The sequence below is a fragment of the Neurospora hispaniola genome (assembly GCF_033458365.1).
Source record: "Neurospora hispaniola strain FGSC 10403 chromosome Unknown B0T23scaffold_5, whole genome shotgun sequence".
NCBI classification, from domain to species: domain Eukaryota; kingdom Fungi; phylum Ascomycota; class Sordariomycetes; order Sordariales; family Sordariaceae; genus Neurospora; species Neurospora hispaniola.
In genome coordinates, this window is record NW_026944410.1 from 749912 (window position 1) to 777072 (window position 27161).

The 27161-nt window shown below is 52.7% G+C and overlaps 12 protein-coding genes across 12 annotated transcripts; 6 read left to right on the forward strand and 6 right to left on the reverse strand.

Moving 5' to 3' along the window:
* Window positions 1-65: 65 nt before the first annotated feature.
* Window positions 66-2170, reverse strand: B0T23DRAFT_454149 (lariat debranching enzyme, C-terminal domain-containing protein; the record flags this gene model as incomplete). Its single annotated transcript, XM_062841203.1, has 2 exons — window positions 1926-2170; window positions 66-1862 (listed from the first exon to the last, which is right to left on the reverse strand). Exons 1-2 carry the CDS (start codon window positions 1983-1985, stop codon window positions 66-68), a joined length of 1857 nt encoding a protein of 618 aa, XP_062691520.1. The 5' UTR covers window positions 1986-2170.
* Window positions 2171-2323: 153 nt separating this feature from the next.
* B0T23DRAFT_420848 (Alpha/Beta hydrolase protein) lies at window positions 2324-4361 on the forward strand. The gene is made up of 2 exons (XM_062839745.1): window positions 2324-3445; window positions 3543-4361. The coding sequence occupies exons 1-2, from the start codon at window positions 2781-2783 to the stop codon at window positions 4150-4152; spliced, it is 1275 nt and encodes a 424-aa protein (XP_062691521.1). The 5' UTR covers window positions 2324-2780; the 3' UTR covers window positions 4153-4361.
* Window positions 4362-5423: 1062 nt separating this feature from the next.
* B0T23DRAFT_158933 (putative RHO4 protein) lies at window positions 5424-6938 on the reverse strand. Its single transcript, XM_062832697.1, has 3 exons — window positions 6225-6938; window positions 5953-6156; window positions 5424-5889 (listed from the first exon to the last, which is right to left on the reverse strand). The coding sequence occupies exons 1-3, from the start codon at window positions 6585-6587 to the stop codon at window positions 5443-5445; spliced, it is 1014 nt and encodes a 337-aa protein (XP_062691522.1). The 5' UTR covers window positions 6588-6938; the 3' UTR covers window positions 5424-5442.
* Window positions 6939-8694: 1756 nt separating this feature from the next.
* B0T23DRAFT_429443 (POZ domain-containing protein) lies at window positions 8695-9271 on the forward strand (the record flags this gene model as incomplete). The annotated part of the gene is made up of 2 exons (XM_062840194.1): window positions 8695-8870; window positions 9118-9271. The coding sequence occupies 2 exons, from the start codon at window positions 8695-8697 to the stop codon at window positions 9269-9271; spliced, it is 330 nt and encodes a 109-aa protein (XP_062691523.1).
* A 701-nt stretch (window positions 9272-9972) lies between these two features.
* B0T23DRAFT_381553 (DASH complex subunit Dad1-domain-containing protein) lies at window positions 9973-10854 on the reverse strand. The gene is made up of 2 exons (XM_062837271.1): window positions 10493-10854; window positions 9973-10391 (listed from the first exon to the last, which is right to left on the reverse strand). The coding sequence occupies exons 1-2, from the start codon at window positions 10655-10657 to the stop codon at window positions 10137-10139; spliced, it is 420 nt and encodes a 139-aa protein (XP_062691524.1). The 5' UTR covers window positions 10658-10854; the 3' UTR covers window positions 9973-10136.
* Window positions 10855-11369: 515 nt separating this feature from the next.
* B0T23DRAFT_158990 (phosphoesterase family-domain-containing protein) lies at window positions 11370-13336 on the forward strand. Its single transcript, XM_062832698.1, has 3 exons — window positions 11370-11760; window positions 11822-12135; window positions 12222-13336. The coding sequence occupies exons 1-3, from the start codon at window positions 11641-11643 to the stop codon at window positions 12943-12945; spliced, it is 1158 nt and encodes a 385-aa protein (XP_062691525.1). The 5' UTR covers window positions 11370-11640; the 3' UTR covers window positions 12946-13336.
* On the forward strand, window positions 13286-17557 carry B0T23DRAFT_158995 (uncharacterized protein). The gene is made up of 2 exons (XM_062832699.1): window positions 13286-15354; window positions 15405-17557. The coding sequence occupies exons 1-2, from the start codon at window positions 13728-13730 to the stop codon at window positions 17189-17191; spliced, it is 3414 nt and encodes a 1137-aa protein (XP_062691526.1). The 5' UTR covers window positions 13286-13727; the 3' UTR covers window positions 17192-17557.
* A 225-nt stretch (window positions 17558-17782) lies between these two features.
* On the reverse strand, window positions 17783-20703 carry B0T23DRAFT_413127 (major facilitator superfamily domain-containing protein; the record flags this gene model as incomplete). The annotated part of the gene is made up of 5 exons (XM_062839509.1): window positions 17783-18356; window positions 18395-19522; window positions 19585-19845; window positions 19897-20267; window positions 20315-20703. 5 exons carry the CDS (start codon window positions 20701-20703, stop codon window positions 17878-17880), a joined length of 2628 nt encoding a protein of 875 aa, XP_062691527.1. The 3' UTR covers window positions 17783-17877.
* Window positions 20693-22101, reverse strand: B0T23DRAFT_159642 (uncharacterized protein). Its single transcript, XM_062832702.1, has 3 exons — window positions 22087-22101; window positions 21176-22022; window positions 20693-21058 (listed from the first exon to the last, which is right to left on the reverse strand). The coding sequence occupies exons 2-3, from the start codon at window positions 21693-21695 to the stop codon at window positions 20886-20888; spliced, it is 693 nt and encodes a 230-aa protein (XP_062691528.1). The 5' UTR covers window positions 21696-22022; window positions 22087-22101; the 3' UTR covers window positions 20693-20885.
* Window positions 22102-23147, reverse strand: B0T23DRAFT_159544 (Prefoldin subunit-domain-containing protein). The gene is made up of 3 exons (XM_062832701.1): window positions 22966-23147; window positions 22701-22903; window positions 22102-22642 (listed from the first exon to the last, which is right to left on the reverse strand). Exons 1-3 carry the CDS (start codon window positions 22978-22980, stop codon window positions 22450-22452), a joined length of 411 nt encoding a protein of 136 aa, XP_062691529.1. The 5' UTR covers window positions 22981-23147; the 3' UTR covers window positions 22102-22449.
* Window positions 23148-23404: 257 nt separating this feature from the next.
* On the forward strand, window positions 23405-23832 carry B0T23DRAFT_429449 (uncharacterized protein; the record flags this gene model as incomplete). The annotated part of the gene is made up of 4 exons (XM_062840195.1): window positions 23405-23497; window positions 23565-23584; window positions 23652-23733; window positions 23806-23832. The coding sequence occupies 4 exons, from the start codon at window positions 23405-23407 to the stop codon at window positions 23830-23832; spliced, it is 222 nt and encodes a 73-aa protein (XP_062691530.1).
* Window positions 23833-24567: 735 nt separating this feature from the next.
* Window positions 24568-26831, forward strand: B0T23DRAFT_159012 (uncharacterized protein). The gene is made up of 4 exons (XM_062832700.1): window positions 24568-25029; window positions 25101-25128; window positions 25200-25716; window positions 25785-26831. The coding sequence occupies exons 1-4, from the start codon at window positions 24830-24832 to the stop codon at window positions 26456-26458; spliced, it is 1419 nt and encodes a 472-aa protein (XP_062691531.1). The 5' UTR covers window positions 24568-24829; the 3' UTR covers window positions 26459-26831.
* Window positions 26832-27161: the final 330 nt, after the last annotated feature.

The window sequence follows — 27161 nt, forward strand, 5'->3', positions numbered from 1 at the left end:
AAGAAGAAAGGCTACGAAAATCAATCTAAACACTCGTGCACCTCGTCAATTCAGCTCCGCAACTATCACCATCCACCGCGTCCCCTACCCCTTCCCCTACCACCGCTTCCTCCCCTTCCTCCTCCACCTCCTCGCCCTCCACGTCCGCCTCTCCATCCTCCTCCTCCTCCTCCACCACCGCCACGTCCACCACCTCTATGCCCACCACCACGTCCACCAAACCTCACCGCCATCGGCCTCGGCCCCTGCGCCCTCCTCCCTTCCCTCTCCTCCTCACTAGCATCCCAATAATTCTCCACCCCCAACAACCGACAAAACTCGGCCGTATGCGGATTCGTATACTCCACCGGCATCTCATCCGTCATATTTCCCGTTTCCGGCCTGTTGATCAAATCAATCGGCGGCGCCGTCTGTACGAAATCCTCCGGCACCAACAGTTTCTCTCCCGTAATGTTCTCATCTACCCATTTCCGAGCTTCCTCGATCAAGGGCCTGTATCCAGCTTCGCCGAGGTCCACGGGAATGGGGGCGTTGGGGTCCGAAGGGCAGTGTTTGCCGACGGCAGAGCGGAGGAGAGGGTGGAAGGCGAGGGTTATGGAGAGCCATTCTGGGTCGTAGAAGAGGCGGAGGGGACGTTGTAATTCTTCGGGTGAAGGGTTGAAAGGTTCGATCTCGGCCAGTTGGAGGAATTTGCGGCCGGGAAGACATTTGTCGAGGGAAAGGAAGCGGACGGTGGTGTTGGTTATTGTTGGGGGAACTGGTTGGCCGGGCTTGGGCTTGTTGCTGCTGTTGCCGCCGTGGGGTTGGGCGTTGTAAGAGGATTGGGGGTTGGGATTCGAAAAGGACGCTGGGAGGAGGGAGCGGAGGGCTTCGGTTGGGTCTTCTTCTTCGGTGACGGCGGCGGCGGGGGCTACCGATGTGGGAGCGGGTTGTGAAGGCGCTGTAGGCGTAACTTCATCGTCATCAAGATCAATCTCATCAGGGTTTGAGGTCGCTGTTACAGGTGCTGCCGGTTGCTGGGGTACTGGCGCGGGTTCGTCCTCCATATCAAGATCAATCTCGTCGGGGTTCGCTGACGCTGGCGCAGGTTGCTGCTCTTGGGGCTGAGGAACGGCTGTCTCCTCTAGTTTCGTTGTCTCTCCTCCCTCGCTAGTCGTCTCCTTCGGCGGATCATACATCTTGATAGCCGAGTACTTGCAATGCAGATGCGCCGAGAACCAGTACGGTGGCCTCAGCCTATCCATCACATACTCCGCCGCCTGATTTCCCAGCGATCCATCAGCCGACTCCCTCTCAAAATCCGGCTTCATATTCCAGAGATGTTTGGTGTTTCCATGCTTCTCGATGGCCCTTGGCCAATCGTGGCTAATTCCAATATCCACCTGGGTTTGCAGTTGCAACAGCTTGTGAACATCGATCTCGCGGACGTGATAAAAGCTCTTGACGTCGTCGTCATTGAATGGTAGGCGCTCGTGATGCGCCTTGCGGTAGTTGTATCCCTTCCAGATACCACTCATCCCCGCGATGCGCAGGGGACCCAACCGAAGCACATTGGCGGCGCCCATGTAGTAGATGTTAGGGCACACCCAGCCGCCGTAGTACAGCTCCCACAAGTGCGAAGCAGCCTCGTGGTTGCCGGCGACAAAGATGGTCAGGTATGGCGCCTTCCGGACGCCGCTGTAATATTCGTGAAAATCCCCGAGTTCGCGGTACTTCTTGGGTACAGACATGGCGTTTAGATCAGCGGCATTGCGGACGGCTTGGAAATCGCCTCCGATGATGAGAAGGTCGACGCCATCCCACCCGCGTTCCTTGGCCGATTTTTCAGTGGCGGCGTAGATGGCGTTGAGCGTGCCATGGCCCTGGGATTGGCGTTAGTATGGGGATCAACCAATTGTGGTGTAGGGGAAGATTGTAAAACTCACACAGCCCTCTACGGCAATGCGTACGCCCTGTTGACTCGTGGTGTGGATGTCGATGCTCATGGCGATGCGACTCGAGGGTAGCCGGTGGAAAAACCTGGTGATTATTTTTTGTTGGTTTAAGAATCAGGCAAGTTAAGCGTGAATTTCAGAACTATCAAAGGATGAATTTTAAGAGATGTCTGACCCACGCGATGAGGGTGACGAAATTGGAGAGAAGGTCAATGGTTTTGGTGTTGAGGTTCTTCAGTTTCACTGCAGTTGCCTGTACTTCACTCACAGTGCCGTGCAGTTTGCCCCACTATCGAACTTCTTGACCCACTTATCAACAGTGCGCGGCCCGGGCCTCATACAAGTACGTCCCCGTCTCGACTTTCCGTCCTTTCAACTGTCAAACGCCCAGACACCAAGTCTTACACTCGTGTGAAATTTGACTTCCTCTCTACATCACATCACAATATCCCGCAGACGGTTGCTATAACGTTGTGTCACTAGTATAGATGGCCTTCCTCAAGCTAAGAAGGGCTTTTGTCAGCCGCCGGGAACGGTCCCCGAAATTGCCCGGGTAGTCATCGGGGCTGAACTGCCGGATTCAGCCGCATTTCGGTATATATATCACCAAAGACATATATCGCCGCCAGACTCCCACTCAGGATGACCAGGTATCCCCGGGTCTACTTCTGACGACATCAAGATTCTTTTTCTTTGGTCTCATACCGTTAACTTCTTATGTAAAACCCAACCCAGTCCAACACATCAGCAACCCCCAGCTCGAGCTCGAAGCCCGGATACAGTACCCAGCACCAACTTTCCTCTCTTACTCACTCATTCCAGGTCCAATCACAACTCAGAACCAAAATGTCCTTTCTCAACCTCAACCTCAACCTCACCTACCAAAACATCCACTTCCGCCACCCTTCCTCCTCTTCTTCCCTTCCCATCCCCTTACCCCCCCTTCCCCCGGGGATCTCCCGCTCCTTCATCCCCACCCCCCACGGCGACCTCGAGATTCTTCATACCACCACCACCTCCTCCTCCCGACAATCAGCCCTCTTCTTCATCCACGGCGGCATGGGTTCCGCTTCCGTCTGGCTCGAGTACCTCTCCTTCTTTTCCCAACAACAACAACAAAATATCCCTTGCTACGCCATCTCCATGCGCGGCCACGGCGGGAGTTGGTACCCTTCCTATTTGCGGATGGTGTACGGGACGACCAAGGGGGATTTGACGGGGGATGTGGTGAGTGGGATTCGATGGGCTGTTGATAGGGAGCGGGGACAGCGGAAGCAGCAGCAGCTGGGTCGGGGAGTGATTAAAGGTCAACAAGGTCGACAAGGGAAGGAGGGAAGGGGAGGGGAAAAAGGGGATGATGTTGAAGCGAAAGAAGAGGTGGAAATGGTACTAATCGGGCATTCCAGCGGTGGAGGTCTGGCGCAGTATATCCTCAGCGCGGGTCTTTTGGGTGGATTGAGTGTGAAGATTAAGGGGTTAGTGTTGATGGGTGCTGTGCCTGGGTTTGGATCGTATGTTTTTTTTTTTTTTTTTCCTCTCCTCTCCTATTTGTTCCCCCCCTTCTCTTCTTCCAAAATACAAACTGTCTAACCTCCCACCCATGTGCAGCATCCCCATCTACCTAACCTGGTTCCGTCTCGACCCCCTCTTCGCCCTCCGCCTCCTCCTCCACTTAGGCCACCCCAACTCCCCGCTCTCTCACCCCTCCCTCGTCCGCCTTATCTTTTTCAGCAACGACCTCCTCCCCGACTCGTATCTCTCGAGATTCATGTCCTTCATGAGCCGCTACGAGTCCCTTCTCTGGCCATTAGGCATGGCCCGGTCTTTTGCCGATTCCGAGAGGGTCCTGTTGCGGATATGTGGCTGGGGTGAGACAACCAAACAAGAACAGAAGCAGGGGCAAGTAGAGAGGGTCCTGGTGATTGCGGGTGAAAGAGACAAAATCATGACGCAGCCTATTGTGCAACGGCTTGCAGACTGGTATCGCGCTGCTTATGAGAGGTTGGTGGTGGAGGAGAAGAAGATTGATGGGGTGATGGTAGGAAGTGAGAATGAGACGGTGGATGAGGAGGTGGAGGGTTCAGGGGGACCCAAAGACACAGCGGGGAGAGGGGTCAGGTTCGCACTCGTTCCTGGGGCGGGACATCATTGCCAGAATGATGTGGGTTGGGAGGTCGGGGCGAGGAAGGTGTTGGCGTTTTATCGGCAGCTACTTTGATAACAACCTCGTTGCTGAGAGTTGTTGTTGAAAGGTAACAGGAAACAGGTGTGTGTTTTTGTACGTGGTTCATTCGGTGGGTAGATGAACTGCGTGATGGGTGATGTATACTGGATGTAAAATTAATAGTTAATCCCCTCTTTCATTTTCCAGTCTGTTTGCTTATCGAATACGTCACAAATAAAGTGGTGCGCAGGGTGGAGAGCAGCAATAGTGCGTGATGAATATGGCGTACCTATAAGTAGAGTAGGAAAAACATCTCATAAGGTTATCCAGGGAGTCATCCCACCTGTCAAAGTTCATCTCATCACAGACTCATTACTACAACTGACTCACACAGGGATAAGTTCTCAGCAACGTCAATGCCAATAACAAATCTGTTGCTATTGTCACTCGTTGCTTTGGCTCTCTCCTCTGATTGTCTCTCCACTTCACTATCCTACGCAGGTATCAAACCTAATACGGACACAGAAAGGTATACGTACAAACCAACGGGAACTCAAAAATGGAGTAGCAAGCCAGTAACCGAATTCTTTCTTTTCGAGTCACGCACGCCGCTTATGCTATGCCGCCATCGCCGCATGAGAAATGTTCCCCCATGTGAAACCTAGGCAGGGAATACGACGAGAACAGAAAAGGCTCCTTCCCTCATTCCTCTAGATGAGTAAAAAGAAGACGAGGTAGCAGCAAAACCAAAACAGGAACAAGAGAAGCTAACTGCAATGATAAAGAAAATGTGTATGAGAAAACGGACAGAAAGTAAGACAGAAAATAAAACGAGTAATAAGGTAGTGTAGCCGTAGTAAGTGTAGTGTAGTGTGTAAGTGTGTGGTTGTAGTTCGTTGCAAATCATGCATGCATGCCAGTCCAGTCAGGTGTCATTACCTTCCCTCCCCTTTCCCCTTTCGTCTTCCTTCCTTTCCCTTGTCGCCGTATTTCTTGCCTCCTTTCCCCTCCTTATACTCCCTTACAGCAAACGAACAACACCAAATTCGCCATGTTATAGCCATAGACCCAGCCGCTTTTCGCTATGCAAGCATCAATCGCCAATTCGACATTGTTCGATCACATCCTCCTCTGTCGGTTTCCATCCAACCATCAGACCATCCAAACCGTTTCATCTATCCAGAGCTGTGTCCTCCATCCGTTGCAAAAGCGGTATCGGTACTGGTATCGGTATGCGCTATGCGGGCTGTCAAGCTCGGCTCGGCTCGGTCTTGGTAGAGTGGGTGTGGATGTCGAATCCTGTATAGCTGCTGTTCATCCCTTGTTTTCCTTCCCTTGGTTTCCTCACATCATACCACACTTTCTCTTCTTCTTCCTCGTTTTCGGGACAATCGTGCCACCCACACCGGCCGCCTTGACGGGCCCTATCCCGGAACCGGCCTTGTCACCACTGCTGAACGAGATTCCGCTGCCCTTTCCGCTTCCCGAGCCCGCGCCAACACCCAGCATGCCGTTCGCGGCTTCCTGTTCCAGTGTTTTCCTGTCGTTGGCGACTACTGTGAGGATGGCCTGCTCGAAAATCTCCTCTACACCCTTCATCTCCTTTGATGAGCACTCCATGTACTGAGCGCCCATCTTCTTGGCGACGGCAAGTCCTTGTTCGGTGGTGACGGGGGTGAGACCTTGTGTCTTGAGCATGTCGATGCACGTCTTCTTGTTGCGGAGGTCGGACTTGAGGCCGACGAGGATAAGGGGTGTATACGGACAGAAGTGGAGGACTTCGGGGTACCACTGGGAGGTGTGTTAGTATGAGCGTAGCTGAAAGGAAGGGTAAAAGACGGTACGAAGACTCACCTTGTCCATGACATTCTCGAGGGAGTTGGGGCAGTCAATGGCGAAGCAGACAAAAATAAGGTCGGTTTCTGGGTATGAAAGCGGTCGCAAGCGGTCGTATTCCTCTTGGCCGGCGGTATCCCACAGGGCGAGCTCGACGGTCTTACCGGTCGGTGGGTGCGTTGGGTAGGTGATGTAGTTCTCGAAGACGGTTGGGACATATTTCTGTTTGCGATATCAATCACGGTTAGCGCCAACCCAAGCTATACCTTTATAGGGGTGGGACGTCATACCTCTGGGAAGTATCCCTGACTATAACTAATCAGGAGACATGTCTTTCCGCAACCGCCATCGCCCACGACCACCACCTTCTTGGAGTAGGCTGGGCCCTCGGTCATGGCCGTTGTTGCTGCTGATTCTCTTCCGGTCGACGATGTGGTGCTCATCATGGTACTCACTGTCCCATCGCTCGATCTCGTCCCGTTGTCGCGTGGTACTCGTCGGCTGGCACTACCAGAGGATGTGTAGGACGAGGTGGTGGTCGGTCGTCGTTGGAGTTCTGCGCCGGGGCTGGTGCTATCGTGCCTGCCTAGGATGGACGACACCGACTGCGAATGATAGTGGTGTGAGCTGCGGAACTTGCTTGACGACGACATGCTAACAAGGCTGACGTGTGTATTTTGCGGGTAGGTGAGGTGAGGGATGTAGAGAGTTAGGGGTGTTTGTTTTTTTGGGTGTTCGGTCACCGCCCCCTCCCGTAACTCTTTTCGTTTCTGACGGCGTTAAAGTTGGCGTGGTCTAGCGTCCGGCAACGGTACGGCGTTTCGTACGCTTCTCCCAAACAGCCTCTCCTCAAGCCAACCACAACAACAACGACAAGTCGTCAACGAACGGAAACGGGTTGGGAGCTTTTTGGTTGTTGCTTGCTCTCTCTCTCTTTTTTTTTCTTTTCTTTTGGTGATTCTTCGGTGGGGGGACCTTGGGTAGGCAGGCAAACAAAGATTGTGGTGCAAATGTGAAGAAGGAATTCAAAACAAAGCAGCACTGAAGGCAGACGAGCTTACTCACACCGAGTTGGGAGAAAGCGGCAGTGCGGAGATTGTCTGGGTGAAAGTGCGCAACGAAGGCAACTCAGGAGCGAGTGGCGGAGATTGGATGTTGTTTTCCAGTTGTCGTGTCTGATTTTTTTGCGATTCCGGCTCTGCCAAAACTGGTGACTGACGATGCAACAACACAATCGAATGTTTTGGGGAGTCGCAAAGGGTGCTGGGAAAGCGCGAATTGAGGTTGTGACGGGGGGGCTTGTGTTGTGTTGCGAGGAATGCGGATTGCGGCGGCCAAGGCGGTCAAGCACTTAGTTACACAGTATGGTAAGTAGCAGGAGATTGGGAGAGATGTTGTTTTAGGCCTCCGTGCCTGTGCCTGCCTGTCGTGTCGCGGCGGTCAATCAATGTTGATCGAGGGGTTCTTGTCGGAGAAGAGCCGTCGAACGAATGGGAATGGTGAGAAACAAGGTTAAGAGCGAGTGGACTGAACCACTTGCTTGTGGTGGTGGGTGTGGATATACAGGCAGGTGGTCAAGCAAGGCAATCAAGCACAGGCAGGGCAGGGCACCCAGCAGTGTACATAGTAGTGTAGTGTAAACTGTCGGCGGGGCAACGGTTTTCCCCTTTTGCCTTGGCTCCCGTCCTTGGTTCACTTTAGTTTCAACAGCTTGGCAATGACACAACTTTGGCTGCTCTCAACACATGGAACCTAACACTCGGGCAGACTTGAGTCGCACCAGACGACCTCGCAGAACGACCACAGCCTTGTTCAAAACAGCAATTCGGCCTTGGAAGAAAACAGTGCTAAAATTGGTCTGGAAAAGACAAGTCTGGTCCACCCTAAAAGAGATCCGTCGCGTTGGTCGATCGTCGGAGCGTCTCTCAAGTGCATCCGAGAAAGCCTGTTTTGATGCAGGTACCGAATCCGCAAGTCGCAACAGCAGCAGCACATCATACGGAACATGATACATATGGGCATCATCTCAACTTGTATCGCACCGCTTTCCGGCACAATAATAACGAAAACGAGATTGGTTTTCAAGACAGCCCTTTGTGTGCGTCTTTTCTCGTTCCCGAGACCACATGCGGAGGCCTATCATCCATAGCCACATGTACAGATTCGGCCATGTTCAGCTGGGAACTCGAGGAGGCTGGGAGGTTGGTAAGGGGAAAAAGACCCACTTTGCCGTCCAGACACTGGACGAACAGGCACGAGCGGGAACGGGACCAGGCTTCGCCAAGAAAAGAAGCTCCAAGCTTCAAGGATGAGCTTGGGCAAAAATCATGTGGCTTGTGCGTCACTTGTACATAGACGGAATAAGCGTTTCCACCATCTGCACGCCGGCCGGCCGGCTTTTCATCAGCTCCGGGGTGTGCGGACCCACTGCAGGTGCAAGTGGTGCACGGGCTGTCGTCAGCCGCTTTTCTAATGTTCTTCGGTTTCCATCCTTCCACTTTCCACTCCCCGCCCCTCACTTTGTCTTCTGAATTTTCTGCCCGTTGTTCCCAAAAGCGCGTCTGGCACGCGTTGAGGCGCAACAACCGCAAACTCTTTCTTACTGTTACACACTCCTCGTCAGATCAACAACAACAATCAACGAGGGAAGAGTACGGTATTTAACTGCTACTAATTACGCACAGTCCCCATCCTATCAGGATTTTCGTCTTCTGCTCGTCCCAACAACGAAGCTGCTCAAGTGCGCGCAACCCACACAAAATGGACGCCACCAACGGTAACGGCGGCGCCAGCAAGTACATCACCCTCGTCTCCAAGGATGGATTCGAGTTTGTTGTGCTCCGTGAGGCGACCCTCTGCAGTGACTACATTAGAGGTATGCTGCGTAACAACATGACCGAGGCCAGGACCGGTCGTTGCGAGCTGCAGGACATCAAGTAGGTTACCTCCTCCGTCCCCATCCCCATCCATTTTTTGGCTCTCCGAGACAACAAGCTGCGTGATGAAAAATATTTTGCTGCGTTCTTTATGACAGACCAGCCTTCTCTTTTTCAAAAAGGGTGGCATGGCCTGCTTGATTATCAACTACACTTGATCTGATAGCTTTTCACGAACCCAAATCCGCTTGCTCGTTTGACCTATCTCGGCTTGCCAAGTCCCAGTTGCTTACCATTTCTTCTCTAGTGGCGTTATCCTTGAAAAGGTCGTCGAGTACTTCCATTACTGGTACAAATACCGTGACCGCGAGGACGTTCCTGATATGGAGATCCCCGTCGAGAACTGCCTTGAGCTCGTCGTTGCCGCAGATTACCTCGGAATGGACAGTAAGCCACACTGAGCGTTTCACACGCACATGCATACCCCCCTTCTCTTTAGCGTATTTCGATGAAAGGCATCATGCTTAACGTCGTGGTTTCTACTTGCAGAACAAGTCTGAGGATTTGATTCGGATATGATGATTGTCATGAACCATGAGACAACGACTTGGGACAAGGCATGAGCGCCGTGAAAGTTCGATGCCAGGACCAAACAGTTTGTGCCTGGAAACTCCGATGATGGAAAGAAAAAGCTCAGTTCAAGAGGAGGGATGCCGTACAGGGTCGGCATGGAGGATAATACCCTGAAGGACGAACAAGAACGCCATAGGCTTTGCCAACAAGATCCCCTTGATACTCCTCCGACAACATTTGAAACCTGCAACTTGGGGACAGGAGAAACAAACACCATTCTTAGCCGAGACGGGTTTTCGAATCCATCTTAGCATCTCGTCATCCCAGCTTCCCCATGGGTACGACGTCTTAAAAAGAGGTGGAAGAGCAAAACTTTCCTCCGCGATCTGCTTCTACTCAAATCCTTTTCTACTGAGTTTTCGCTTTATAGACGAGGAGACATCTTGACACATCAGATAGACGTTGAAAATCACGAGTTACTTTGCTGCATCTTCTTGGTCCGATATCACAAACGTGTGACGACTGTCGTACCTGAGAGTGTGTGTGTATCTGTGAACCGAACTGTTATTGTTCTTACTTGAATTGATTTGAATGCTTTCGTATTGTCCTAATTGCCTGGGTATCTTATCCATTCTTCCGTATGATTTAATCGTACAATCCCAACGTTCAGTTGTCCGTTGCCCGCGCTTTTGTTCTCCGACGTCCATTCTTCGGACGTGACATGTTGTCCTTGGATCTCCTTCCGTGCCCGATTCACCTCTCCATCTTGATCTTGCTATCCTCCTCATCCACCTCCATCTTGGTATCGTCCTCCTCTTGTCGTCCTTCTTCGCCCCGTGTCTGTCCGTGTTCTTGTCGTGCTGTTGTTGTTGTTCCTTGCTCGGCTTGATGTTGTTGCTGTTCCTGTTGCTGCTGCTGTTGCTGTCCCTGTGCTTCGGAGGGATCTTTCGCCATGACATTCTCAAACTGCGACCAGAGGGCTTCGACAGAGGAGAATTCGTTGCCAACCTGTTATCGTCGCAACTTCACGTTAGTAAGTCATCGGACACTGGACTTGCATAAAAAATTGAGACGAGCAGCGAGTGGAAAGCAAGAAAACAAACGCATACAGTAATAACAGCCTCCAACGAGCGGTTCAGCTTGTTGATGTTCGCCAACACGTGCTCAAAGCTGTTTGCGATTTCCCCAATCAGCGCTTCGCGCTGCTGCTCAAAGTACGTCTTTTCTCGGGTGCCGCCCGTGATGGAGGCGCCTAGGAAGTTTTGGGAGGCCATTTTTTTTCGGTAATTTTTTTTTGGGGGGCTCCTATCTTTTCTTCAGTTGTTTACAAAGCGGAATGGCACTCCGGACTAGACATTTGACGACGAGCAGGAAAGGAGCAAGCTGGACGGGAGTTTTGGAAAATGTTCCTTAATTGCGGGGAGGGAGACGCGACGACGCGACTGTCTGTGGGCGGATGGATCTTCCACGGCACTTCACCCAGGTTGTCGGGGGGGGGGGGGGGGTTAAATCTGGGGCATGGAACCGAATACAATGCGGGGGTGCTGTGCAGGTCAGTCAGTGCTGCCCAGTTGTTACAAGGGATCGCTGTTCCAGCTTGGAAAGTGTGCCTGATAGGGGTCCAAACGGGCAGTCAGAATGACGACATCAGGCCTTGTCGTTAACAGTAATGGCGGTGAAACCCAATGTAGATCTGTTAGCGCCTTGTCTTGGATCTTTTTGAGGTGAGATATCCCGTTCAGAGACATGGAAGTCCAGTCCCAGGGGTTCAGGTTGAGGGAGACCACTCTTCAGGTTCGCTTCTCGGAGAAACGGTCACGAGCATGGATGGAGTGTCTCCAGGATAAAGATCACATCTTGTTCACTGTGAGCTCCGATAACACAATACAGTAATGTTCCATGTTCCCTTTTGGATCGTTTCGGTGTACATCATAAAGTGTCCCAGGTGACACCGGCAACCAGGAACGACTGACTCGGGGTCGGGGTCGGCTGTCCGAGTCGTAAATGCACCATGCTGTGCCCTACCATACTAACTTAACGCCATTAACACAACTGTGGTAAGGCGGCCGACAATGGGTCCAGAATCTTGCAGGATGCTTGGCGGCAAGTGCTCTGCTGCCGACTGCGACGTGGTTTTTTCTACTGTTTTATCACGAGATTCATGAGAGCATGAGAAGGATCAACTGAGATTATCCCACACCACTCAGTCCTGATCAGGAAGTGGGCGTATGCTGAAGAGACCAACAAGAGCCTCGCAATGCGGAATTCCTTTTTCGCCCTTTGCGGCCTTGCAGCTTTGCACACTGTGGGTGCTGCAGCTGACGTTGTCAAGGGAAAGGTCTTTGACAGATTCATCACCATTTGGCTTGAGAATCAGGTCAGTCCAGTCGTCTTAACCTGTCATATTTCATCATCAGGTTCACTGACTCTTCACATAGGACTTTGCCAAGGTTGCGGTAGACAAAAACATTGCCGACTTGAAGAAGCAGGGAGTCCTGCTCTCGAGATACTATGCGCAAACACACCCAAGCCAGCCAAACTATCTCGCTGCCATTGCCGGTGACTATTTCGGACTCAACCATGACTACGAAGTCAGAGTTCCGGAGAATGTATCAACGGTAGTTGACCTGCTCGATACCCGTGGCATCTCATGGGGCGGATACTTTGAGGACATGCCCGGCCCCGGCTTCATGGGTAACTACAGCGATGGTTCCACGCACAACGGCGGGTGGGATTATGTCCGCAAGCACAAGTAAACCGACACCTTCTTACCTTGCACAAGATCCCCTCTCCCCCTCTCATGTCACCATAACACCAAACTAACCCGTTATCTTTCAGTCCCTTTGTGTCGTTTGACAGCGTCACGGCCAACGGAACGCGTCTGCTCTGCTTGCAGTCTTTTAACGAATTCCACGACGCCTTTGTGGCCAAGCGAGTGCCGCAATTTGTGTTTATGTCGCCCAACATGATGCACGACGGACACAACACGTCGCTTGAGACGGCAACCGAGTGGTCGCATGAGTTCTTGAAGCCCTTGTTGGACGACAAGGCCTTTGACGAGCGGACGCTCATCCTGCTCACGTTCGACGAGTCCGAGAACTACGGGGAGCCGAACCACATTGTCTCCCTGCTGCTGGGCAATGCCGTCCCCAAGGAGCTCAGGGGCACACAGGACGACACCTTTTACACGCACTACAGCATCCTGTCTTCGGTGCAAAACAACTGGGGACTGCCCCATCTGGGTAGGTACGACGTCGGAGCCAATGTGTTCCGATTCGCGGCGGAGACGGCCAGGTACGGAGGGAACAGGGACCCGACGAACCTGGCGACACTCAACAACTCGTTGTCTTATCCGGGCTTCCTGAACAACGGAAGTTGGTTGCCCATCCCGATCCCGAATTGGAGGCTCGCGGGTGCCGGTGGAAAGGGTGCCTTGCCAGCGGTTGAGAAGACGTGGCATATTGAAGATGGAGTGCCGTGGAATACGCCGTATGATGGGAGCGGGAAGGTGTTTGATGGAGACAAGAACATGCCTATTTACAAGCCAGCCGTGGCGAACTGAGATGGCTACGCTCTATGATCTCTGCCCAGGATCTCTACCCCCATGCCATGGTGAGCTGCACTTGCCGTTCACGTTGTTAAAGTTGTTGCACCTTCCACAGCGCTGCAGATGTCTTACCGCTGAAGGCAGGCAACCTCTCTACTGAAGCAGTGAAACAGGAAAGTTATAAGCAAATAGGGAAAGAGTGATGATGGATCTGACCCTCAAAATTTCCACCATGGGGTCCATCACACTACCAGGAAGGTACTCAGTCTCGTCCAGTCACTGAACCTAAAGTTCTCTCCTTTCACGTAGGTAGTAATCCAATCACAGGTCCAGTCTTATCCAGACCTAGTCGCACAGTTGATTCGGCACCTGCCCCTGGGCTTGAGGAACCTTGAACCCCTCCCCACCTTCGCTACCTCACCTTCCTCGTCAAGAGGAATAGCTCGAACCACGCCTCCCAGGAAATTGGACCAATGTTGCATCTACGCCCGTCGACTTTGACCTGTCGCTCTGTGTGACTGCGTTCAGTTGCTCTCGGCTTCTTGTCAGCTTCGTCTCTCTTCCACCCCTCGTCTTGCTGTTGGAGCTGTTCCCTTTCGCATCTTTACCCTGATCTGCTTCTCATGGGTCTTGATGGCCCTCGCTGTGTTGTCCAGCCCATTACAGCGAAAACTACAACACTCCCTTTTTGGAAACACTGCAACATTAGCAAGCCTCAAAACACCAGCAGGGCTACTCCCCCATGAGAAAGAAAAGCCAATGATACATAGCTCCCTCTCGACATAGCAGCCTGGACGATGACGGGCTTCTGCTGTTGTGGGGTACCTCGCCCTCCCAGAACAGTGACGCCGTCGACACCGAGCCCCAGGAATTCAACTCCGAAACCCTCGGGTGCACTTCCGCCACTTCCTCCTCCTGCTCGCTTACCTGTTGCAGGACCACTTACATCCAACCCAGTCATCGCCATTCCGCTGGCCGTTGCCGCATATCCAGACTCTTCCAGCAAGTCTGGTACATCGCTACAACTAGCAACATCTTCAGTTATCGTTCCGATTGGGCCAGCCGACTTGAGCGATCTCGTGGTTGAAGATTCGGATGACGACCTACCAGGCAGATCGGCCGAGCCAAGCAAGAGTACCAGCACTCTCCAGCTCGTCAGAGAGAATATCCGTCGCCACTTATCCCAAGACTCTTTGCCAAAGAAAAAGTCTCGCTCAGCCGTTGGATGCAGCGAGGAGGAAGTCCAAAGACGGGCTGAGCTCAAGAGACTGATGCACAAAAGGATACAAGAGGAACTCCGCATTGAGCAATCCCACGAGCGGTCTCGGAGTGAGGTCTCCTCTGTGCTGCCACCGCCCAAATCTTCTTCGCTTGACTACCTTCCGGGTGGAGGGCCCCGTGATGCACTAGAATTCTCGGTAGCCCAAAAAGAGGAGGGAGAGGCACATTCCGATACGACCTCCTCATCCATTGCAAAGTCCAGTGCCCATGTCTCTGCATTAGGAAAGGCGGCTCCCCTTTCAGACAAGGAAAACAGCTGCCCCCGGGCAAACAGTCTCAAATATCCAACAATTGCGGTTATCCAGAAGCCAATTCGAGAACGCAGTTCACTCCCAGAAATGCCAGCCTCTCCGGTCTTGGCTCCGCAGCGCTATTCCAATACTATTGACACTTCCTCCTTGGGCTCTTGGAGGCTTTCTTACAGTGCTACTCAACTCGAAGACTTTCTAGGATTCATCGATCAAGATGGTTTCTCCCAAGATGCCGAGTCCTTCCTCAAAGCAGCAGCTTCGAAGGTGGTTACCTCACGTTCAGTACCGTTATTACGCCGGTCCAAGTCAGAGACTCGTCCACGCTCTTCCTCAACCCGCACCCCTGGGAATGCAACTCCATGCGTGTTGGATCAGTCACCAATGGGTATTTGGCTCAAAAGCCAGGGTCTTGGGTCATGTTCGCCGTCACCTTCCTTGGGTAGGTCTTCGGATAGAGACGGTGATCCCGAAATAAGCGTGGAGCAGGCTAAAGTGGTCATGCTCAAGAGATGCAGCTCGATTCCCAATCATCCTGGTGGTGACATTGGTCTTCAGCGTCCTGAGATTGTCCATCTTCATGACATGGATATCCATCGGCAGCTTGCTACACAGACTCTGAACACCCCTGAGGAATCCCCTGCAAATACCGAGTCGGAACAGAACACAGTCCGTAGGTATGTTGTGAGACATGGTAGCTCGGATCAGACAGCTGCATACGAATCCGAGACATCACACATACAGCCCAACGGTCAGGCTGGCCTCATTACCAACCCATCATCGGCATATCCCTCAGCTGGACATAGCGCCGATCCTAGCGCAGGAACTTCTTCATCGCATCTACCGTCAGGTGTCATGGGTCCTCATAACTTGCTTTCAGCGACACCACTGCGATGTGAGTAGTCCGCGATGAACGATTTCGGTTTGGGTGCTAATAGATCACAGGGCTTCTTTCGTCCAATCCTTTTGGTGAAAGCCATTCGAACACGGCCACGGGAGGGAGCTCGTTCGATAGTCCTATTGATGGAGGCACCGCCACTCAGACCGAGCTAATCTCATCGGGCGTGGCATCAAATACCATCAACAAACGTCAGTCGGTACCTAAGCTGAACATGCTGGAGAGGGGCTTTGCTCTTTTTCATCTAGGGCATGGGGCACCGTCCAATATCGCCAAAAGGTTCGACAAACCGACCGATTCCAAGAAACTACGCGCCGAACCGTCGAAGCGCTCACTGCTGGCGAGATTACATTTGAGCCTACCTCGACGAATCAAACTTCCCCCGGCTTCCTTCGACGGTCAGGTAGACGACGAGCAACATACTTCATTGCCCTCTACATCACGCCCGGTTAATTCCCAAAGACACAAGAAATCTGCACTCAGTGATGTCGGTCCGCAAACGCTCCATCAAAGCAGCGGGTTTCCATTCTCCGACTGTGATGATAGCACAGTAGAGCTTTGGCAATCTGCTGTGCGAGAGGAGATCTGGAGACGCCATACAGGTATCAAAAAGAAATGCAGCAACGGCCGTTTCTCTTCCTTGACATATGACGTCCCACCCAAAACTTATTACCCCTATCCGTACCCAGGAGCGCGCCCTGGTGGCCAAGATCAACGCAGTAGTCCCGTGTCCATTTCCACTGAACTCCCTGCCAAGACACTTGATAGCGATCCAGGGCCGAGAGATAATGTTTCGAACGTCGCAGGTGTGCGCAGATCGTCACTCGAGAGCCCAGGACCCGAGGTACAGAGGCCTCGAAAGTTTCCAGAGGCATGGGCGAGGTTTCCTTCGTACAATCGTGCAGAACGAAATGAGGACCACGAGAATACGGACCAAGCTCGGCCCGAGCAAACAGCTTCCCATAGATCGCCAAACCAAGAGATTACACAGACCGCGATCTCTGGGGATAATTCCAACCGCCGCCGTAACGGGGTCATGGGTCACAGACAGAAGAACTCAATGTCAAGCAAATTCGGAAAGGCTCTTAAATCCGGCCTCAACAAGCTTGTTCATTCCCGTAGATCATCAGACGTTTCGTGCGGAGAATCGCATCTTGACCAGGCAAGAGCCACACTGGAATACCCAGAGCTTGCACTCCATCCCACCGAGGCTGGTTATCGAGAACTCGAAGCATTGGGCCGAGAAATCAGGCGCCTGAAGCGGTTGGCGTCGAACGAGGTGGAAGACGGACCCAGACCTTGGGTGGTTAACCCTGTTGGTTCAGATGATGAACTAAATGAGTCCAATGCCGGCAGTAATCGGAATTTGACTATGCCAGGGACTTTCCCCAGAAGTCGTGGAGGGGATTCATCAGCTACCACTGACAAGTTTGCGACGCCACTCAGCTCTCCCTCTCTCAACGATGCTTCTTTTCACTCCTTTCCGCGGTCGTACTCGCCAGAGTCCAGTCGTCAGTCGTCTATCCCCATTTTGAACAAAGCGGTTGTGCCAGAAATCAAAATTACCGACCTGAGTTCGGTCAAGAGTGATACAACATTGGTGCTGAGAACGCATCAGGTCAGATTTTCGGATGAAAATGGCCAGTGTCAGAGTGATTCGGCCACTTCTGGCTCCTCAAAGTACAATACCTGGAGTGGTCCGAATGATTCGCAGACTATTGATGATGCAAACGAGTCAGACGATAGTGATCAAGTGTTTCCCAAACACATCAAGCGCAGATCTCATCTGGAGAACTCGCTTTCAATCCAGGAGATAGCCACCGGCAATGTGTAGGGAAAAGGGGAAGAAGTGAACCATCACTGGTTTTCAAAGAGCAAGCATATCTATATTTTTGTTGTTTCGTGCCTTCTTAGCTTCATCTCATGATGGATTCTCAAGTGTTAAGTATTGTGCGGAGCAGAGAATCAACGTGCATTTCTAGTGTTTGGTGGTTCTGCAAAGGTTGAAAGGCCTGATGACCACGCCAAAAGAGTGTGATTATAACCAGGCGGAACTGGGCCTCATTGTCTTTGCGTTACTGGTCATTACTTGTGGTATGGGAAACAAGTAATGACAAGTTTTCTCGGATGTAACGACTTACAGCAGCTGTGTTAGTAAAACAAGAGGTATAGTATTTGAGCGATTATCAGCCGAAAGGTCATCCTCTACATCAAGGATTTCTTTCATTCCATATTGAACACCAGTGACATTTGTCCATCAAGTGTAAGTAACCAAACACTCGCATTTTTCTCGCCATGATGCTCGTTGTTTCTTCTTTACCTACACTTAAATCACTCAAGTTGTCGTAGTATCTTCCTTCGCGGAAGTAGAACGAATACCTCTAGGTAGGTGGTGCGCGTTCGAACACTACTAACCGATGCTAAACACTCATGTTTTTTCTATTTTTCTTAATTTCAATTTCTTTCCTTGGTTAGTATCTATCTTTCTTAGTTATTGTATCATAACATCCGCGAATCCTATTATTCATTCATCCTTCTTCCTTCGTTTCCTTCCCGACCTCCAACAACAAGCCCGTCTCCATTTAACTTCCCCCCTCCATCATCATCACTGTCATCTTCATCATGAGGTGTATCACTGATCCGAGGCGGCGGAGGACTAACCGCCACGGTAGATGACGAGCCACCACTTCTTGAACCTGAACCAGGCGGAGGATCATGGTCGTGACTGAACGATGACTCGCCCACCTCATCAGCTCCTCCGTAATCCGGACACTCAAAACCATGATTCGCCACATCGCCAGTCCTCCTCCCACCATCATCCGCATGTAAAATCCCATCGGCCTGAATACCTCGCCGTTCACTGTGGCTTGAGTAGTTGCTGCCACTTGAAGAACTCCTCCTCCCTTCCATCTCCATCTCCATCTCCATCTCCTTCCCCTTGTCCATGTCCCCCTTTTCCACATCCTTCTTAAATCCTTGCTGTTCCTCCTCCGCAATATCTCCCATAGCCATAGCCATAACCCCCCTCCTCCTCCACCCAGCACCCTCCCCGCCTCCCCCCTCGTCTCCGTCCGCGCCAAACCCTCTCCATAAGCTGAGAATCTTAAGCCAGCAGCAGCAGCAGACGACGACGACGGCGGCGGCACACCACTCATCCTCATCGTCATGATCCCCGTCCTCCTTCTCTTCTGCTCCTCGATCTTCCTCTCCATCTCCTCCCTCCGTTCCCTCAACAACAAACAAAACTTGGAATTCCTTCTAATCTTCTCCCCCTGCCACAGAAAAATAAACGGCATCATCGTCATCAACAGACTCAATCCGCCCAACAACGAACACGCGCCCGCAATTCCCAGGCGATGAAACATGGGCGCCGTCGCCAACGGTAAGAGCGTCGCAAGCAACGACCGCGAGCACGAAGCCGCCGCATTCGCTGACGCAGCGAAGATCTCGTACGCGTCTGTTAGGTAGTTCAGCAGCGCCTGGAAGACGCACATGAAGCCCATGCCGAAGGGGATCCCGCTTAGCATGGGGATCCAGAACGGGATGATGGAAGGGGAACGGGAAGTAAAGCCCAGCCAGAAGAGACTGACGACGAACATGGGGCCGCCGAGGCAAGCGAGTGGCAAGCGACGGTATTCTTCCTGGCGAGTCCAGGCTGCGTTGCGGTGCCGGGCGCGAGTGAGGATGGAGTCCCATGCCATGAAGATGGGCAAGGCAATCAAGCAGCCGACGCCGATGGCGAGGTACGTGAGCCCACATTGGCCCGGGGTGAGGCCGTAGAGGTCGATGAAGATGAAGGGGTAGGCTTCAAAGGTCATGTAGAAGATGGCGTAGCAGAGGGAGATGTAAGCGCAGCTGGTGGAGACGATGGGTTCCATGAGGATCATGCGGATGGGCCGGGTTAGGACGATGGTGGTGAGTTCGGACAGGGAGTGTTGGGTGTCTTCGAGTTCGCGGGGGGCGATGACGTGGGCGTTGGGGTTGGTGAGCCGGAGGTGCTGGGCGCGACGGAGGAGGAGGATGGGGCCGTAGGTTTCGGGCAACAAAAAGAACAGAGGGAGGAGGGTCAGGCCGGCGTACATGAGGCCGATCCAGAAGGCCCAGCGCCAGCCGATGGTGGTGGCGGCGTAGCCGGAGATGATGGGGGCGATGAGAGGGCCGAAGACTGTAGTCTGTGAGGGAAGGGGGGGTCAGTGGTTGTGTGGATGGGAAAGGGGCAAGGGAAACTGACAGCCATAAAAATCCCCATGCTTCTCCCACGCTGCCTCGGTTCATTGTAAATATCCGCAATAATCCCCGGCACCAGCGCAATAGGCGCACTAGCAAAGATGCCCGAAAACAGTCTGAAAATTATAAAGGAAATCCAATGAGGAGCCAATGCACACGCCAACGTAAACAAAGTAAACATGGCAAACGTCCCGATACTCAGTCTCCTGCGCCCATACTGCTCGCTTAGCGGCGCCCACAAGATCGGACCCATCACGTAGCCTAAATCCGTCAGTCTTTGCGAGAAATAACTAAAATACTGCAAGGCCTCACCGATCAGGTAGATGGAAATGGGCAGAACCGTCTCCTGCTCCGACTCGATCTTCCACTCCTCCACAATAAAGGGGATGGCGTTGCTGGGCAGGGCGCTGCCCATGGACGAGTTGAGGATCAACATGACGGCCATCAGCAAGATGGCGGCTTTCCTGCCGGAGGACCAGTTGTACGGGTTTTCTGGGTCATTTTCTTCCCAGGAGATGATGGTGTCTTCACCGTCGTCGATGAAGCCGAAGCTGGTTATGCTGCTGGCTCGGGGCAGGAGTTGGGAGGGAATTCCCCGTGGCTCAACAGTGGTTGGCTTTTCGTGGAACGAGGATGAAGAACTGGCATGTCCGCTGATGAGGATGGTTGCCGGGTCTGGAAAGCTGGCTCTGGGAGCTGTTGGATCGGTTAGCAGAAGCGCTCATGTAACGGAGAAGCATATGTGCGCTCACCACTAGTACTGTCCCGTATCGACAGAGAAGGTAAAGATTCTCCAACGAGTGGATTGAACTCGCCGAAGCGAAAGGGTTGTTCAAGATTCACTGACTCATACGAGTATGAAGACTCGCTCCCACGGTGCCTCTCGTCGTCTCCCGAGTTGTGGGTTACGAGATAGAACTTCCTCGGCTCCGTAGACTTCTTGTTACGGAGGGATTCCTTGTTTTTGCTGGACTGTAGTGTGCCATCCGTGTTTTCAGGCTGTTGCACGAAACCAGAATCAACTTGGTCTTCATATCTCGAATTCCCATGTTCTGCTTCGGTGGGTTGAGATTGCCGACGATCATCATCACCGGGGCTCTCTTGGAGATTGTGTGACATGGTACGAAAGTATGGAGGTCATCAGACCACTCAATGGAGCGGAGAGGTCGATGGTTCTTTGAAGGTCAGGTCGTTCCACAATAGTCAAGACGAACACAAAAAGAGTCATTTCCAAAACTAGACACCGGGCGAGCGATGGAGAAAAAGAGGTGATATAGAGTTGTCATCTTGTTCAGATACCATTACAGCAGAGTCACGAAACAAGAAGCGAAGCATGTGTCTCGCCCATGATAAATCGTCATGAAGAAAGAATATGTCATACATGCTCGAACAGATATAGTGTATGCATGTCGGGACGGAGATTCGATAATGGAAGTGATGATATCCGAGGATGTGCAGGGTAACAGCTGGTGAACTAACAAGCCACAAGTCAGTCACATCATTATTTCATCTGTCCAAGTGATATTTCGTTGAGCAAAGCACGCTCACCTCAAAACGATGAAAGTCCCCAGATCAAGCTTCAGCGACTTACTCGTTGGAGGACAAGTGTCCCAGCTAGATGGCCAAGGATAGAGGGGTTGCTGACGTTGCCAGCATGGTGGTAGCCTGTGGCGCAAGAGGAGTTGAGCTGGGCATGTGAAAAGGATAAGGTCTTCAGGGACAACAAACGGGATAGTCTCGACGTGGACATGACGTTCGTGATGTACAATCCCCGATTTATCCCAACGGCCGAGGAATTGTCGACAGACGGGGAAGGGTGACGGAGTCGACTCGGTCAGCACTTGGAGCTCGATGGGGCCTGCGGAGATGAAGCATAACCGTGGGTGTGGTTGTTTCCAACTGGTTGGATTTGGGGTATCGTCACTTGAACGTCGAGGGCCAATATCTATATATATATATATATATATCTGTTCGCCACGGTCTGCAGCCTCAGGCCGTTTTTCCAGATCGACTTCAGGAAACTCTGTCATGGACATCGAGAAAAAATTCATTCGAAAATCGGCAGATTCTTGGCTCGAGCTGTACTGATCAAAGGGAACAGTGGTCAGCATTCCATGGGCCGGCCATGCCAGTGAACGCAGGTTAGAGACTGGCGATTCTGAGGTCGTATCCTGGACTAAGGCAAGCCATCCGCGGCAACGATTTCGTTCGATAGAGTGAGAGTAAGGTGGTAGAACGAGAATCGGGTGGTTGGCACATATTCAGCTGCCGAAGCAACGGCAAGGCGTCAGGTTCGTTCCTGCTTGAAGCACACCTCAGCGCATGGAACATGCGATTCTCGCATCTCCAACTATTCAAGTAGTAGCAAATGCATATTCCGGCATTGATCGCCAAGATAAGAAGTCTATGAGGCCCCAGGTTGACATCAGCTATATTACCTGCTTCAGTCAGTACGGTAAGGGCGCGGGGACCGAGTTGCTGGATTGACTTGGAAAGGCTTACAGTGTGTTTCTGATTCCCACTGACAGCCAGCCGTTGACAGTGGAATATGGTGATAGGGCCGAGGCCCGGCAGCGAGCGGCTTGCAGTACAGGCGCTGCGAGCTGCAAACATGCTTCATTGGGCATTTGACCTGCCGGCACCACGAAAAGAGTCTGGCCTCTACCTGAGGGACTTTGGGTGACATAACATCCACGCTATATCCAGTAAATTGCCCAAGAGTTTGATCATGTTGCTGACGTGGTATAAGTTGGTAGCGACTGCTCAGCCCTGGTCGATGGAACTGTTGCCAGTGTTGTACACGGAAGCATTATTCACACTCGTCGAAAGTGATGTAAGGCGGCAAAATGGTTTGCGGGCATGATCTCATGTCTCGAGGTTGATTGTCTTTCCAAATCTTGCGTACAATTCCACCTTGAGCCCAGTCATCTCCTTGCGGATGGTCTCAAGCTTGTCATCGAGGGCTTCGATCTCCTTGATGAGTTTTGCGGCCGCGATGCCGAGCATCTCCTTGGCTTGTTCGAGGGGAATGTGGAAAAAGGAATCGCCGATCTTGTACCTTTTGTCGAGTCTCAGCATGTGTCTAGCTAGGTGTCGTGCTGGCTGTGGCAACTTACTGGACAAGCTCGTCCTCGTCCTCGACAAGCTCGAGCTCGGTTTCCAAATCGTCGAGCTCCTCCTTCTCCTTGTTCTTGTTCTTGAGCTCCTCTTCGAGGGCGAGTTCGCGCTGGTGCAATCGGCTGAACCTGTTGATCTTGTCCTGGTCCTCGCGACGGACCTCGATCTCGTCGCCGGCCGCCTCCTCGTCCTCTTTACTCAACTGTTTGAGGGGGTGGTTAGCGACGAGGGCGAGAGAGCAGACTTGATGGACCAAGGACTTACCATGCGACGGTTCATTGTGCCGGTGGGGTTGGTTGGTGATGTTTGATAACGGTACGGTAGATAGGGTCGTTGGGTGGTGACGACCTCTGACGAGGGAGCGACCGAAGCGACGTCGAAGCTCCGTCTGACCCCACCTGCCTGGAATCCATCAGGGGCACAGCGAGCTGTTCATCGACGCCAAGGGGGGCAAGTACCCAGGTACCTCATGGTGGGGCTAAGGCTCTTCTACCCGATTGGTCAGAATCTTTGTGTTAGTGCTAAGTCCTCTGCGCAGCGCCAAAACATCAAAACAACACATCTGATGGCGACCATCAACATCAACTACCTAGGTACCATACGGGCACGATTGGCCTTTTCAAAGCAGCAAAGGACATGGTATCGGGGACATCCTAGGTCTTGTCGCGACATCCAAATCCACTGCAAGAAGTTGGGCGGAAATATGCCCGGTCAAAAAGCATACCCGCGGGCGACGGTCAAGAAGATTGTCAAGGCCCACGCTAACTGCAATGTTAGCAAAAATGTCGATGTCATGGTAAGTCAAAATACATGCCACTATTCCCAAAATCCAACGCGTCGCACTAACATGGTCTTTGCGGTAGATCTATCTCGATTATGTTTTGTTCATGCAAACGTAGGAACCACTTTCTTACACCTTCTGAAACGGCATCACGCTAACACTCTGACAGCCTCATGAAGGAGGCTACCATCGAAGCCAAGCAAGGGGGTGAACGGGGCATCACAGGTCGGAGTGTCAAGAAAGTCACTGCGGTCAGTTTTCTTCTTCCCCACAACCACGCCCCCTTTTTGGGACCCCCTTTTGTTGACATTTTGCTGCAATAGGACACTCTTGCCAAGTTCAAGGGTTGACAACACACGGGCTGGTTACCCCCACCGTCAAAGGGATCCCGTTGGAGGTGAAGCAAACGGGAGAATGGTTTCGACGACCTATCAGTTTTCAATAGGGTATGAGTGCATACATGGACTTGTACACGTCCTCATTCGTGGATGTGGTGACAACAGTCGGCTCGTACATGACAAGTTGGATGGAGTGCGGGGGAAGACAACTCGACATACTTAGTCGTAATGGTAAAATCAAGATTCATGGTGATTCCCAAGAATTCTATCATAGTGTATCTATGTTGAAATTTGGTGAAATATGGACAGTACACTATGTACTACCAAGTAACTAGGTAAGTAGGTAACTGCATGGACCGCCGTTCAAGCCTGTGATGGGGCTAGGTGAGATTCTTGGTCTTTCTCCAGGCTTCTGTGCCTGTCCCTCGTCGGGCTCTGTGGGCTCCAACCCCAGACGGAACCCGATGGTAGCCTCAGTTGCCTGTAGGTAGGTACCTAGCTTCAGGAGGTCCCCCGTTGTGCCCGACTCCTCCGCCCAGCCGTCGACCGCCCGCCAGAAAGGCATCAGCAACTGCCCGGCTCTTAGGTACTTACCTAGGTGGTGCCCGCCTGCCGTGCCCTGGGCGGGAATCGCTGTCTCCACTCCTTCTCCTGACTGCCCGCGGACGGAGAGAGCTCCAAAAATGTCGAACGTCAGCAGCTGAGCTGTCCCGCCGCCCGCCGCCTTCCCGTCCCGCCCACCCTTCCTTCCGCCAAACAACAAAACAAACCCACCACCACACCTTCTTCCGCAAACAACTCAACAAGCTCTTCTACCGCTATTCTCCTTTTCTCCCTCTTCGCATCAGCACGCAGTCAAGAAACGCAACCCCGCAAAGGAGCATCATAGGTAGCCCGACATACCGTTGGAGCCTTGTCCCCAAGCAACTGAACGAACCAAGCTACATTCACACCGCGTAACCACCACAAGCTTCGTTGACAAACGATCCCATCCACAACAACACTACACATGATGACTGCCGCCGCCGTCCAGAACCCTCCGGTCGCGACCGAGTCCAAGTCGGCCAAGAAGAAAAAGGCCAAGCAGGGCACCGAGTCCCCCGCCCTCGCTACCTCTTCGACCCCAGACAAGCCCGCTTCTCTCGCTGCTGGCAACGAGCCGTCTCAGGAGGGCGACTCGTCCAACCCCCATATTCGCGAGATCCAAAAGTGCGTTCCCTCCTCTATCCCATCAACTGGCTCTACTAGCTGCTGACACTTGTCTCTTCTTTCTTGTATAGGGCTATTCGCAATGTGTCCAAGAAGATCGTAGGTTTCTATACTCACACTGACATGCCACGCCATTGCACTAGAGACTGACATCATTTTCCTCAATCTAGACCAATGCTTCCAAGATCGACCACCTGGTAGCTGAGCACGGCAGCAAGTCCCTTGACGACCTGGTGTCTCTCAAGATCATCAATGCCGACCAAAAGGCCGCATACCTCAAGAAGCCTGCCCTGCAGGCCCAGCTCTTCCAGCTCGACGAGCAGCTTGCTCTCCTCAGAAAGCTTGATGCTGAGCACAAGATCCGCCTGGCCGAGCAGGAGAAGGCCCTCGCCGACAAGTTTGCCCAGGAAAAGGCCGACCTTATTGCTGAGCTCGAGAAGAAGGCCGAGGCCGATGCCGACAAGAAGCTCCACGACAGCTTGCTCCACCTCTCTCAGTTCCTCCGCCTCGCCGCGGCCCGTCGCGCTGAGGATGCCGACAGCACTGCCGACGAGAATATGGCTCTCGAAGGTGTCCTGCTCCACATCTACTCCGGCGACGAGAATGCTGTCAAGAACATGCTGAAGCTCGTCCAGGGTGCCGAGGAGCAGACTCGCAGCACTACTGGTGAGCTGCTCAAGACTACCTGTAAGCACCCCTCCACTAGCACATGTAGCCCGCCTTCCATACATACTAACCTCACTCCGTTTTTGCAGTTGCCCAGGTTAAGCAGGTCGCTATTGCCTATGCGGCTCCCTTCTCCCAGCCCGCCGCTGAGGAGCCCGTTGCCCAGACCACCGAGACCGAGACCGAGGCCCCCGCCGAGACCAAGCCCGCTGAGACTGAGGCTGTCGAGTCCAAGCAGGAACCCCAGACCGATCTTACTGTTGCCAACGCTGGCCTTACCGAAATTGACGATGGCTCCGCTGTTGCTTTGACCAACGGAAACACCCAAGAGCAGCCTGCTACTGGCGGTGCCCCCGCCCAGACCGATGCCGGCGACAGCACTGCCAACCCTGCTGCCGAGAGCGGCTGGGATGCTTCTGGCTCGGCCGCTGCCTCTACCGACATGACCGGTTCTCAGGAGTGGGTCGAGGTCCAGCGCGATCCCGCTGAGACCGAGAAGGGCCTTGAGGCTACCCCTGCCGCGCCTTCCAACACCCAGTCGTGGGCTGACGATCATCCCGAGACTGCCGGTACCCCTACTGGTGCTGATGACGGCTTCCAGTCCGTCCAGGGCAAGCGTGGTCCTCAGCAGCAAGGCTACCGCGGCCGTGGTGGCTACCGTGGACGTGGCGATGGACGTGGCCGTGGCCGTGGCCGTGGCGGTCCTCGTGGCGGTCGTGGAGGCCCTCGCCCTCCTCGCGCGGGTGGTGACGAGCAGCACTAGGAGTCTGGACGTCCCGAGCCTGTCGCGATGGAGTCTGGCTGGCCTGTTGAAACTGATTGGTCTGCCAAATCCGGTTGGCCTGCGGAATCTGGCTGGCCTGTTTGAGCTTAACTGTCCTTTTTTTTTTTTCTCGGGTTGATCTCGTCTGGCATCTATTTGTGTGAGCGTATGCATTTTTGCTCTGGGATCTTGGGCGTTCTCATGATCAAAAAAGTTCATATTGCGCTATAGCATGGATTTGCTTCATTGGTCTGTATTGTACATTAAAAATTGGGCAAGCGCAAAGGGGTTACGGAGAAACGGATGACTAAATGGTGGTTAACCTTGTTTTATTTGTTACCCCCGGAATACCTTGCATGATAACGACAGAAAGAATTAAAGGAAGGAAGGAAGGAAGGGAGAGGCCGCGCCGCCGAAATGGCGCAAGACAGATGTGGATGTACCATAATGAAGCTGAAGGATGAATTGCCGATGGATCTGATGAGGAGTCTGTTTTGAGCGACGTTGCTGGTGTTTGTGTGTGACCATGCTTTATGATAGGGCGTCCTTATATTTGATCGGGGTCGACGGGACTTGTCAGGATGTCGAGTCAAGTGCTGACGGTATTCCAGTCGTTGTCTTCAAAGTATCTTACACCAAACTGACCGGGTCGCACGTAACCGCGTCTCACCACTTGCACACGCGACCAGCATCCAGCACGAGG